At 42.0% G+C, this 14,701-nt stretch overlaps 1 protein-coding gene across 1 annotated transcript in view; it reads right to left on the reverse strand.

The window, feature by feature from the left end:
- Positions 1–11,064: 11,064 nt before the first annotated feature.
- The window catches only part of LOC133563339 (guanine nucleotide-binding protein G(o) subunit alpha), a 247,095-nt gene continuing 243,458 nt past the window's right edge, over positions 11,065–14,701 (reverse strand). The window contains exon 9 of the mRNA XM_061917421.1: positions 11,065–13,694. Within this exon, the coding sequence (XP_061773405.1) occupies positions 13,507–13,694 (188 nt within the window). The 3' untranslated portion in view covers positions 11,065–13,506. The remainder of the gene's footprint in view (positions 13,695–14,701) is intronic.

Here is a 14,701-nt window from a genome sequence, read left to right on the forward strand (position 1 = left end):
CATTTTAGCTGTCTGCAAATGCACCAAATCGTTGAATTTCAATAATTGTGATTCAATACATAAATAAAGGGTTTGTATGTTCTTTATATCCAACATTATGAATTACTCTAATTGATCTTTTTGTGAGACCGTTAGTGAATGAAGCGCACATTTGTAGTTGTTTCCCCATATTTCTACACAATAACTCAGATATAGTAACACTAGTGAGCAGTAGAGAATATGAAGTAATATTTGGTCGAAAACATGATTTGCTTTATTCACTATTGATGTTTCCTGCTTCTTGTATATTTTATATATGAAGTTTCCAGTTCATTTTATCATCTATTTTCCACCCAAAATGTGTTTTCTTCTACCCTTTTAATGTTACTCCATCTATTTGTATATGTGTTTGACTTTTCCTTCTACTGTTACTGCTACCAAATAGCATTTTTTTAGTTTTACTTAAGTGCGGTTTAATTAGTGTTCAAACTATGGATTGGTATTATGGCTGATTTCCTAATTGATTAACTATCGATTCATAACCTTTTGAAACGACTATTCAATATCCAATCTGAAGCTGAAATAATTCCACAACAGGTGCTTACGCACCAAACAGCCGTTCAGAGTAGCCACCCTTTTTGGGTTCACTCGAGGGAGTACTGGAAAGTGCTCCCCCGGGTGATTCCCTTGTTCTACTGGGGGACTTCAACGCTCATGTTGGCAGCGACAGTGAAACCTGGAGAGGCGTGATTGGAAAGAATGGCCGCCCGGATCTGAACCCATGTGGTGTTTTGTTATTGGACTTTTGTGCCCGTCACAGATTGTCCATAACAAACACCATGTTCAAACATAAGAGTGTCCATATGTGCACTTGGCACCAGGACACCCTGGGCCGCAGTTCCATGATCGACTTTGTAGTTGTGTCATCGGATTTGCGGCCTCATGTTTTGGACACTCGAGTGAAGAGAGGGGCGGAGCTTTCTACCGATCACCACCTGGTGGTGAGTTGGCTGCGATGGTGGCGGAGGATGCCGGACTGACCTGGCAGGCCCAAGCGCATTGTGCAGGTCTGCTGGGAACGTCTGGCAGAGTCTCCTGTCAGAGAGAGTTTCAATTCCCACCTCCGGAAGAACTTTGAACATGTCACGAGGGAGGTGCGGGACATTGAGTCCGAGTGGACCATTTTCCGCACTATTATTGTCGAGGCAGCTGATTGGAGCTGTGGCCGCAAGGTAGTTGCTGTCTGTCGTGGCGGTAATCCGAGAACCCGTTGGTTGACACCGGCGGTGAGGGATGCCGTCAAGCTGAAGAAAGAGTCCTATCGGGTTCTTTTGGCTCATAGGACTCCGGAGGCAGCGGACAGGTACCGACAGGCCAAACGGTGTGCGGCTTCAGCGGTTGCAGAGGCAAAAACTCGGACATGGGAGGAGTTCGGGGAATCCATGGAAAACGACTTCCGGTTGTTTTCGAAGCGATTCTGGGCCACCATCCGCAGCCTCAGGAAGAAGAAGCAGTGCACTGTCAACACCGTGATGGTGTTCTGCTGACTTCAACTGCAGACGTTGTGAATCTGTGGAGGGAATACTTCGAAGATCTCCTCAATCCCACCAACACGTCTTCCTATGAGGAAGCGGTGCCTGGGGAATCTGTGATGGGCTCTCATATTTCTGGGGCTGAGGTTGCTGAGGTAGTTAAAAAGCTCCTCGGGGGCAAGGCCCGGGGGTAGATGAGATCCGCCCGGAATTCCTTAAGGCTCTGGATGCTGTGGGGCTGTCTTGGTTGACAAGACTCTGCAGCATCGCGTGGACATCGAGGGCGGTGCCTCTGGATTGGCAGACCGGGGTGGTGGTTCCTCTCTTTAAGAAGGGGAACCAGAGGGTGTGTTCCAATAATTGTGGGATCACACTCCTCAGCCTTGCCGGTAAGGTCTATTCAGGTGTACTGGAGAGGAGGCTGCGCCGGATAGTCGAACCTCGGATTCAGGAGGAACAGTGTGGTTTTCGTCCTGGTCGTGGAACTGTGTAGCAGCTCTATACTGTCGGCAGGGTCCTTGAGGGTGCATTGGAGTTTGCCCAACCAGTCTACATGTGCTTTGTGGACTTGGAGAAGGCATTCGACCGTGTCCCTCGGGAAGTCCTGTGGGGAGTGCTCAGAGAGTATGGGGTATCGGACTGTCCGATTGTGGCGGTCCACTCCCTGTACGATCAGTGTCTGAGCTTGGTCCGCTTTGCTGGCAGTAAGTCGGACCCGTTTCCAGTGAGAGTTGGACTCCGCCCAGGCTGTCCTTTGTCACCGATTCTGTTCATAACTTTTATGGACAGAATTTGTAGGCGCAGTCAAGGCGTTGAGGGGATCCGGTTTGGTGGCTGCAGAATTAAGTCTCTGCTTTTTGCAGATGATGTGGTTCTGATGGCTTGATCTGGTCAGGATCTTCAGCTCTCACTGGATCGGTTCGCAGCCGAGTGTGAAGCGACTGGAATGAGAATCAGCACCTCAAAGTCCGGGTCCATGGTTCTCACCCGGAAAAGGGTGGAGCGCCATCTCCGGTTTGGGGGGGAGACACTGCCCCAAGTGGAGGAGTTCAAGTACCTTGGAGTCTTGTTCACGAGAGAGGGAAGAGTGGATTGTGAGATCGACAGGCGGATCGGTGCGGCGTCTTCAGTAATGCGGACGCTGTATCGATCCGTTGTGGTGAAGAAGGAGCTGAGCCGGAATTCAAAGCTCTCTATTTACCGGTCGATCTACGTTCCCATCCTCACCTATGGTCATGAACTTTGGGTTATGACCGAAAGGTCAAGATCACAGGTACAAGCGGCCGAAATGAGTTTCCTCCGCCGGGTGGCGGAGCTCTCCCTTAGAGATAGGGTGAGAAGCTCTGTCATCTGGGAGGAGCTCAAAGTAAAGCCGCTGCTCCTCCACATTGAAAGGAGCAAGATGAGGTGGTTCGGGCATCTGGTCAGGATGCCACCCGAACGCCTCCCTAAGGAGGTGTTTCGAGCACGTCTGATCGGTAGGAGGCCACGGGGAAGACCCAGGACGCGTTGGGAAGACTATGTCTCCCGGCTGGCCTGGGAACGCCTCGGGATTCCCCGGGAAGAGCTGGACGAAGTGGCTGGGGAGAGGAAAGGCTTGGCTTCCCTGCTTAGGCTGCTGCCCCCACGACCCGACCTCGGATAAGCGGAAGAAGATGAATGGATGGATGGACTTTTTGCATTGTAATCATTTTTTCCTCTTAATTTTTGTTACTTTGTGGAACTTTTTAATGATAAGTCACGGTGGCCGGCCAATCCCGTGCCGGTACCTCGCTGAGGGTGTGAGGGTGAGGCGTGCTCTGTGTATGGGCGCAGTCTTGCGCCTGGTTGAGAACGTGGCCAGAGGCAGTGGGGCGGGTGCTTAGTTATTCACTTTGGTAAAAATAAGTTTTGTATTTCTATCAAATTAGTTTAAAATGTATGTCCTCAACAACTTCCAAGCCCCCTTAAGAGAAAAACTAACTTGCAAAAGATTTAATAATGTCAACCAGAACCAAATTTAAACAGCTTCCCAGAAACATGGCCATATTAAGGCCTTTTTAAATGCTTTATATTTGTATTCATATACAGATATTATACATGTATTCACTGGCCCTCAGTTCTTTCAGCATTGCCAAATACAGAATACAACTACAGTAGAATAGACAAGATTTAAACAGAAAGAACGTTTCAAGCAATCACGTTGCAATAATGTTATCAACATCCTTGAATCTATACAAAAAAACAAACACGCAACAAAATAATACATTTTACCTTAACTATAAGCGGTGTGAAGTTGTCCAGCTGCGGCCTATATAGATCACGTACAGGGTCACTAAATTGAAGGGAGGAGAGCTTTTTTTCTCACGCGTGTTCCTTTAATCTCTAATAAAGTTCACAAAGTTATTGTCAATTTTCAAATTCCCCATCATAGATTTATTCAATAGTGTGATTGTTTGAAGCAAATAAATACAATTCTCTAATGGCCACAAGTAGGGAAAGGGAGACATCTTGCTACTTCTGGCTCCCCGCAAAATGTCTGTCTTCACAAAATCTGATATGATGTCCCATCTGACTATGGATTCTTAAATGGTAACGACTCCTCTGCTGGCTTATCTTGATGAGTATTGCTTGCAAATACCTCACACCTTCCTGTCAGAGCTATATTGTGTAACCTTTAACATGTGTAGTCCTTTAAAACTAACCGTTTAAATTTATGCTCAATGAAATATGATAAGTTAGCATGCAGGAATATGATTGGAATATCAAGTACTCATTTTAATAGGTGTATGTGTATGCAAACAATTTATGTAGTTAATATTAAAAATATTTGAATTATTCAAAGCCCACCAACAAGGTCATGTGATCGCAACAAACAAAAAGTTAACGTCCGACCTAACTTTTTCAATTGGAAAACAAAAATGCACTTTAAGATGTTCAATATTTATTTAAGTTTAATTTTTGCTTACAGAAATGAGAGTCAATTTTATTCTTTGGTTTGTTTATTTTTTTATGATACAATGATATACCTTCCAATTACAGCACAATGGTTAACAATTCTATATAAATGAGAATTAAAAGATTATATTTTTAAATGGTTACTTGCCTAATTATTATATGTTATAAGTCCGAGTCCATGGTTCTCGCCCGGAAAAGGGTGGAGTGCCATCTCCGGGTTGGGGAGGAGACCCTGCCCCAAGTGGAGGAGTTCAAGTACCTAGGAGTCTTGTTCACGAGTGGGGGAAGAGTGGATCGTGAGATCGACAGGCGGATCGGTGCGGCGTCTTCAGTAATGCGGACGTTGTATCGATCCGTTGTGGTGAAGAAGGAGCTGAGCCGGAAGGCAAAGCTCTCAATTTACCGGTCGATCTACGTTCCCATCCTCACCTATGGTCATGAGCTTTGGGTCATGACCGAAAGGATAAGATCACGGGTACAAGCGGCCGAAATGAGTTTCCTCCGCCGGGTGGCGGGGCTCTCCCTTAGAGATAGGGTGAGAAGCTCTGCCATCCGGGAGGAGCTCAACGTAAAGCCGCTGCTCCTCCACATCGAGAGGAGCCAGATGAGGTGGTTCGGGCATCTGGTCAGGATGCCACCCGAACGCCTCCCTAGGGATGTGTTTAGGGCACGTCCAGCTGGTAGGAGGCCACGGGGAAGACCCAGGACACGTTGGAAAGACTATGTCTCCCGGCTGGCCTGGGAACGCCTCGGGATCCCCCGGGAAGAGCTAGACGAAGTGGCTGGAGATAGGGAAGTCTGGGCTTCCCTGCTTAGGCTGCTGCCCCCGCGACCCGACCTCGGATAAGCGGAAGATGATGGATGGATGGATGGATTACATTAAAAAATAAATGTAATCTGTGCTTATTATAATTATTGGTTATCTCTTCGCTGCGATGAGGTGATGACTTGTCCAGGGTGTACGCCGCCTTCCGCCCAATTGTAGCTGAGATAGGCACCAGCGCCCCCCGCGACTCCAAAGGGAATAAACGGTAGTAAATGGATGGATGGAGGGTTATCTCTTCAGTTTAAGAGCAGGCTGTTGACCAGGGGTGTCCAAACTTTTCAACTCAGGGGCCACATTTGGCAAAGAAAAATTTGGCCAAGAGCAGACTGCATGTAAAGTAAATATATAAACACACACATACATTAAGCCTATACATATATATGTGCACATACACACACACACACACACACATATATATATATATATATGTATATATATATATATATATGTTATATTAATATATTATATGCATATATGATACATTTTATGCATGATATATTATACATGTATATATATTTATACATACATACACACACACAAATATATATATATATATGTTATATTAATATATTATATGTAAATATGATACTTATATATGCAGCTGAGATAGGCTCCAGCACCCCCCGCGACCCCAAAAAATGGACAAACGGTAGGAAATGGATGGATGGATACACACACACACTCACGCACGCACAGACACGCACACACTGTATATACAATATATACATTTATACAGTCCTGAAGTACGTGTACTTATATAGATATTAAATATATGTGTAATGTAATTAAATAGGCATCTGAATAAATTTGATGTCTAAATCACTACACTAACTTCAGGTGTTTTGTATTCTTATCTATTACAACTATGTGTGCCGTCTCAAATTGCGCTGTGATACACTTTATAGGACACCTTTTTTTGCCAACAACGTAGTGTTGATTGTGATGCAACAAAAATAACACTTCAGTTTGCATAGATCAAAGGCCTACTGAAAGCCACTACTACCCACCACGCAGTCTGATAGTTTATATATCAATGATGAAATATTAACATTGCAACACATGCCAATACGGCCTTTTTAGTTTACTAAATTACAATTTTAAATTTCTCGCAAAGTTTGTTGTTGAAAAAGTCGCGGAATGATGACACGTGCGAGTGACGTCACGGACTGTCAGGAAATATTAGCGCAGCACTATTTGCGGCTAAAAGTCGTCTCTTTTCATCGCGCAATTAAACAGTATTCTGGACATCTGTGTTGCTGAATCTTTTGCAATTTGTTCAATTAATAATGGAGAAGTCGAAGTAGAAAGATGGAGTTGGGAAGCTTTAGCCTTTAGCCACACAAACACACGGTGATTCCTTGTTTAAAATTCCCGGAGGTGAAGTTTTACTATGGATCAGAGCGGTCAAGCGAACATGGTTCCCGACCAAATGTCAACCGGCAAGTATCGGTGAAAAAATTGTGTTAAAAAGTCGCATCTTACCTGAGATCTGTGGAGTTTGCGCCGTCCTTGTATCTACTGTGACTTCCCTCAGACACTGGCCTCAAGACACCCGTGGACACACCCCTCCGACTATCAGGTACTATTTAATCTCACTAAAACACTAGCAACACAATAGAAAGATAAGGGATTTACCAGATTTATCCAAGTAAATGTGTCTAAAAACATCTGTATCCGTCCCAATGCAATCGCCTTTTTTTAACTTTATTTAAAAAAATAGTTTTTCTAATCCTTCGTTATCAATATCATCATCCACAAATATTTCATCCTCGCTCAAATTAATGGGGAAATTGTCGTTTTCTCGGTCCGAATAGCTCTTGCTGCTGGAGGCTCCCGTTAAAAACAATGTGAGGACATGAAAAGCCCTCACCCTTGTGACGTCATCGTCTGCGACTTCCGGTAAAGGCAAGGCTTTTTTATCAGCACCAAAAGTTGCAAACTTTATCGTCGATGTTCTCTACTAAATCCTTTCAGCAAAAATATGGCAACAGCGCGAAATGATTAAGTATGACACATAGAATGGACCTGCTATCTCCGTTTAAATAAGAAAATCTCATTTTAGTAGGCCTTTAAAGCAAGCTATAACAGGCTGATCAACAAAACATAACTTCAAATATTTCAACTTTATCAATATATATAAGTTAAAGTTAAAGTACCAATGATTGTCACACACACTAGGTGTGGTGAAATTTGTCCTTTGCATTTGACCCATCCCCTTGTTCACCCCCTGGGAGGTGAGAGGAGCAGTGAGCAGCAGCAGTGGCCGCGCTCGGGAATCATTTTAATGTGATTTAACCCTGATTTCAACCCCTGATGTTGAATGCCAAGCAGGGAGGTAATGAGTCCGGTTTTTATAGTCTTTGGTGTGACTCGGCCGGGGGTTGAAACTCACGACCTACCGATCTCAGGGCGAACACTAGGCCACTAAGTATATAAATCCCTATAAACGATTTAAAACCATTGAATATAAAAGGTTACGTGAAAGTTTGACTCCTACCTTGTTACTTTCTTTGACCGCCTTAAAGTTTTTTCATCAATCAGATATATTACGCTGCTAAAATGAGCCAAATATGAGGAAGTGTGGCGAGAGTGTTTTACATATCACCCATCATGCACTGTAATGGATTCATATATATGTGATTTTCAATTACATATACATGTTTTATAAGTTTAATGAGCAGGAAAGGTGTGTGTGCGACCATATGTTGACTTTATTTGTTGGTTATAGTTAATGTACACCTTGAGAGCTGTGCTCAATTCACTTTCAAATAAAATTGACCATCGCTTCTATCTTAACCCACAACAGGGCAGCAAAATGTCACTCCAATTCAATCCATGATTACATTTCAGGCAAAAACAGCCGCAGAGGCAATCTTCTTGTTAAAACCTGTGATGTTTCATGGGACGCACTTGGCCCATGGGCCGTAATTTAGACACCCCTGCTTTAGCCAAAAAGCTCTGAGTCTGTCTGCACAAAGCCAAATATTTTAAAAGTAAATTACTATCGTTATAGTATCATTCTAATTTGTGGCACTTTGAGACAAGAACATGTTGATTGACAGCCTAAAGCAGGGGTCTCAGACACGCCTGTGGGCCAATTGTGGCCCGCGAGACGTTATTTTGCGGCCCCAACCTTAATATGAAAGTTTAATGTTAGTGCAGCCCGCGAGTTTTATATGAATGGCGCTTGACAGCGTTGTGTTATTTGGGTCCAAAATGGCTCTTTCAACGTTCTGGGTTGCCTACCCCTGCATTAGTGGAAAAGCGGCAAATGAGTGAAAGCGACAGAGACGTTGCCATGGAGACGAGGGTTTTCTTACATGTCTGGCTGCAGTCACACCGCGATACCTGTCCGTCAGTAATAACAGTCCCCGATAACCTGGACCGATTAAACCGTTATTTGTTTTTTAACATTGTTCAATTTGCATTGCCTCACACAATGAACACTACATATATTTTTATATGACGCTGGATAACACTCCGGGAGAAGTCACTTTTTCGCACTCGCTATCCTGGTACTTTCCCGGCCATTCCAGCCGTGTTGCTGTAGGGAGGAAAAGCGGAACGACACACATTGCGGAAATAACATTATTCTACGTGCGTCGGCTAAATACAAATACAGTATATTCCACAACCCCAAACATGTCTTTTTCAAAGCCTGCAGTGAAGAGAAACGCTCGTGATGAGCAAAGAGAATTCCAGGAAAAGTGGGAGATGCAATATTTTCATTGTTGAGCACAAGAGCACCCCGACATGTCTTATTTGCACAGAGAAAGTTGCGGTGCACAAGGATACAATTTAAAACGTCATCATACAACTACACATGCTGAGGAGTATGCATGTTTTAACAAATCTTTTCTTGCGGCCCAGTCTCACCCAGACTCTGCATCCGGTGGCCCCCAGGTGAATTGAGTTTGAGACCCCTGGTCTAAAAGCATGATGTCTTCCCTTCATTCGTTATTTTTGCAGTTTTATGTATAAAATATATGAATCGCAAATCGAATTGCAATTTTGGAGGGATGCATTACAATTATAATTTTTTCTCAAAATCGTGCAGCCCTAATATGAAATTACTTAAAGGGGAACATTATCACCAAACCTATGCAAGCGTCAATATATACCTTGATGTTGCAGAAAAAAGACCATGTATTTTTTTAACCGATTTCCGAACTCTAAATGGGTGAATTTTGGCAAATTAAACGCCTTTCTGTTTATCGGTCTTTTAGCGATGACGTCAGAACAAGACGTCACCGAGGTAATACACCCACCATTTTCATTTTCAACACATTACAAACAGCGGGTCTCAGCTCTGTTATTATCCGTTTTTTTGACTATTTTTTGGAACCTTGGAGACATAATGCCTCGTCGGTGTGTTGTCGGAGGGTGTAACAACACTAATAGGGAGGGATTCAAGTTGCACCACTGGCAAGAAATCTGCCGCCAGACCCCAATTGAATGTACCAGAGTGTCTGCACATTTTACCGGCGATGCTAAGACAGACATGGCACAGAGATGTATGGATAACCTGCAGATGCATTTGCAACGATTAAGTCAACGAAATTACAAAGGTGAGTTTTGTTGATGTTGTTGACTTATGTGCCAATCAGACATATTTGGTCACGGCATGACTGCCAGCTAATCGATGTTAACATGCTACGCTAATCGATGCTAACATGCTATTTACGCTAGCTGTATGTACATTTGAAACTAGATACCCACATTTAATGCGAAACAAACACTTACCAATCGACTGATTTAAGTTGCTCCAGTGTCTCAAGATGCGAAAGTCCTGATCGTTTGGTCTGCACATTTTACCGGCGATGCTAATAAGGCAGCCATGCTATGGGCCACTTTTTGGTACACCCATGCTATGGCCGAATAGCGTCAATAGCTATTCGCTCAATAGCTTCAATTTCTTTTTCAATTTCGTTTTCGCTATCTGCCTCCATACTCCGACCATCTGTTTCAATACATGCGTAATCTGTTGAATCACTTAAGCCGCTGAAATCCGAGTCTGAATCCGAGCTAATGTCGCTATTTCTTGCTGTGGTAACCGCCATGTTGTTTGTATTGGCAGCACTGTATGACGTCACAGGGAAATGGACGGGTGGATATAGTGATAGTGAAAATCAGGCACTTTGAAGCAGTTTTTCGGGATATTCCGGGAGGTGTAAAATTTTGAAAAAAACTTCGAAAAATAAAACAAGCCACTGGGAACTGATTTGTATTGTTTTCAACCCTTTTGAAATTGTGATAATGTTCCCCTTTAAGAAGTTGAGCAATTATTTTTTAATTTTCTCCCTGAATCCTAATTCCTTACTTTTCCAAGAAATGTGCAAGTGGGCTGACAAGGCCCAGGTGATCATTTCCCAACCTGATGGTTGTGAGTTCAAACCTCGGTTCCCGTGTGACCATGTCCAAGTGTCCTTGAGAAAAATACTAAACCCCCAATTGCTTAGTGAATAAGATAACTGCATTGTAAGCTTTCCTTTTTGTGGGAACAGTTTGAATGTGATATAAAGTTTTCACTCACCCTTGCCAAACACATCTGAGATTGTAGGCCAGCTTTCTCTTCAGTTCAACGTAAGTTACCTTTGACCTCACAAAGGATCTTCTGGTTGAAAAAAAAAATCACACTACAGCATTTTGTGGAAAAATGTACTCAAAGAGTGGAAACTGAAAGCATCCTTACTTCCAGTTGAATTTCGGGTTGTCTAACAGTGTCCCGTGACTTTTGTGCCATATCTATTTCTCAGTTGTGTTCGGGGACTTGGACAGAAAAGACAAAGATTTTGTTTTTGTAGTCACGAAAACAGTGGCTTTTTAATGTAAACACTACATTCGATTGTTTGTTTTTTTTCCAGCACGGACATCCCACATGAAATAACAACCATTCACTAAAGAGAGAGCGTGAGAGAAAAAGCTACACAGGGGGAAAATAAAAAGAACATGTTGGCTAACAAACCATGAATGAAGATCTCAAAACAACAAAACAAGCGTATCATGATGTTGTACATAAAAACTATAAGAAGACAAAGAAGAGGTCTACATAGATAGTTTGACAGATAGAGCATTGTGGGCTAATTTAGATCAGTTATGACTAAATAAGATATTTTCAAATTCTACTTACTGTTAACTGTAATAACGTGTGTGTGTGTGTGTGTGTGTTTGAGAGAGAGAGAGAGAGACAGAGAGAGAGAGAGAGAGAGACTGTGCTTTTCATTGTAGACCTGGAAGGTGTGTGTCAAACTAATTAGGAACTGAGGATAAGGAAAACATATTTTTTATACAGCAATGAGCCAATGCAGCAAGAAATGTCCTCCCCCTTGGGGAAAAAAAACAAAACACTTTTTTTCCTGAAATAATCAAAAATAGATATTGTTAGAATAGTATAGTTTAATTGTTCTGAGTCAGGCGCAGAGAGGACACGAGTTCCAATGCAGGGAGAAACAGGCAGAATGGTAACAAGAGGAGGTTGTGCACAGTTCAAAGCATGACAAAGCATCTGAGAAACACTGCGGTTCCAAATCAACTTGCTGTCTATCTGGAACCTATTGCAAAACCTAGATTATATTTGTTTTTATTTAAAAAAAGGAGATATAGAGGAAAACAAAACAAAAAAAAGAACTCTGTAGCTACAAAGCACAAGAGATGTTGTAAGAATATTACCGGATCATTGTGATCGTTGTTACATAATACCCACGCTCATTCCAGTGATTCCACTGGTGTGATATTATTAATTCAAACATCATTTTCTTTTCTAATCAGCAAATCTACACTTTTCAACAGCCTTTCTATAACTTTCCAAAACACCTCCCTGTTACATTTTTTTTAAAGTTTTATTTATTTTTTTTCCATTTTTTAAAAATCATTTTAATCATTATTATCTGAACTATATCCATGTGAATCTTTTTTTCCCTCTCCAGTTTTAAAGTAACTGGTGACTTTTTAGAAAGACTTCATGCTATCCATGTCAGGGCTTTTCAGAGAAACAGGAGGAAACGAAGGAGGGAGAAAAGGCTTTTGAAAAAAATCTTACACGATATCTTCGGACTTCCTCTCTGAGCAATATGCCATGCATGGACGGAGGTGAGGGCCTTAAAAGGCATGGCAGCAAATAAATTTCACTAAAGAGAAATGGATGTAGGTGAACATCAATAAATAAACGAACATATTAATTAACCAGGACCGAGCTTCCTTACACCAAGAATATTAGTAGAGGTTATAATAGTGAGAAAAGGTAGATATGACTTGCACATACAGGCGTTGCTATCTACAGTATAGTACCTGCATGTGTCACCTGGCACTGATACTCTACTTCCTAAAGCCAGGTTTGGAAAACACTTCCTGTCCGTGTTGGGACTCTTTGTGGAACAGCGAACTAAAAAAGGTAAAATTGTCAAAGTGTCTCTGCTAATGTAAACAAAAGATTCATTTTAATCTGGTTCAGCAGGTCTCAAAGTGTTTTTTCAAGGTTTTGATTGGCCGACCTGTCTGTTTTTTTTTTTTTTTAATCTTTTTTTTTTAAACTATAGACATTTTCACATATTTATTCAAAATTGTTACTACATGAAACACTACTATTGCAAAAAACAAATAATACACAACAAAGGTGTCAGGTGAGACAAAATATGAATAAAAATGTGTACAGGCTGATGTAATAAATATAGACATATAAAACACAATCCATATTCAAGGTATATAATAATAAAAAACAAAGAAAGATGTTTCATTAGCAACAAAAGACAACACTGGAAAGGAAAAAAGGAGATTAGACTTGATCATGTTTGTTCGACATGGTTTTAGGGCGGTAGAGTTTTGTGTTGCGTTGGAAACACATTTGTTTGTTTGGCAGCAGGCCAAAGAACTTTCGGGAAGAAGACCGAGGAAGAGACAAAAACTTAAACATTTTATATGTGTATATATATATATATATATATATATATGTATATATATATATATATGTATATATATATATATATATATGTATATATACATATATATATATATATAGGCCTAGTATTTTCTAAATTATCCTCAATATTAATAAGTACCGAGTTGCATTATTCTTTCTTTTCTAAATAATCAGCATTGTCACCGTCATTATTTCCACAGCAGTGTCAGAGGAAGAGGAATGAGGAGGAAGAAGAAGAATAGGAGGAGGAGAGGAGGAAAGGAGCAGGAAAGAAAGGAGAAAGGACGGGATGAGAGGCGAATTGTTACATGGCGAGCTCAGTACAAGCCACATCCTCTGAGGTTGTTGGCGATGATGATGTCGGTCACGGCGTCAAACACCACCTGGATGTTCCCTGTATCTGTGGCGCAGGTCAAGTGACAGTAGATTTCCTTATTTGGGGAGCGGTTTTTGCTCTCGAACTGTGCTTGGATGTAAGCTGCCGCGTCCTCGTATGTGTTTGGTCCTACAGGGAGGCCAGAGAGACAAGAAGTCGCACAGATGACACAGGAGTTGTTGAAAAAAAAAAAAAAATGAGAGCCTTTCTCAAAATGTAAAACATACCTTATTTTCCATACTATAAGCCGCTACTTTTTCCCCACGCTTTAAACCCTGCGGCCTATAAAACGAGGCGACTAATTTATGGATTTTTTGTTAACAGCCCTAATATTTTGTCCATTCATCTATTTTCTATTGTTTGTCTCTCTCGGGGTCGCAGGGGGTTGGAGGCTATCAAGTCACCACCTCATAAAACAAATAGTTCTCATGTTATACTGACAGAGACACTGAAAAGGTGTGTTATTGTTTGTGCAATGGCGCCATCTTTTGGACGAGTTTGCTCACTGCAGGAGCTGCAAGTTGACAAAGTACTTCCTGTTTCGTGCCGGAAGTACGTTTGTCTAAAGTGTTTCTGCGCGGAAGGATTCTTCAATCATTACTCCAAACAAGGTTTGTAAGTTTTACAGTATAACTAAAACAATTCAAACTCAGAAAACCGACCCCACTAGGGACTCGCAGTAGAAAATGGATGGATGGATGAATAAACCGTCCCATGTGTGATGGCTGTAGGAGTGTTCTTATGCATATTTGTACGTACTATCGTGCTGTAATCAAGCTAGCGTTGACAGCTTTAGATATTATGCTAACACGTTTACAAGTGTCCGTATTAGTATTATTAACTAACAACGGCATTCTTTTTGTAGTGTTTCAGTTATGTAAATTCACCAAAATGTCACTGTGGACTTAATGAGTCTGTTTAGCTGATTGGAGAGCTAACTTCTGCAGCTCGTGGGTCCATGACATCCATCCATCCATTTTCTACCGCTTATTCCCTTTTGGGGTCGCGGGGGGCGCTGGCGCCTATCTCAGCTACAATCGGGTGGAAGGCGGGGTACACCCTGGACAAGTCGCCACCTCATCGCAGGGCCAACACAGATAGACAAACAACATTCACACTCACATTCACACACTAGG

The sequence above is a fragment of the Nerophis ophidion genome, linkage group LG12 (assembly GCF_033978795.1).
Source record: "Nerophis ophidion isolate RoL-2023_Sa linkage group LG12, RoL_Noph_v1.0, whole genome shotgun sequence".
Classification (NCBI taxonomy): Eukaryota; Metazoa; Chordata; class Actinopteri; order Syngnathiformes; family Syngnathidae; genus Nerophis; species Nerophis ophidion.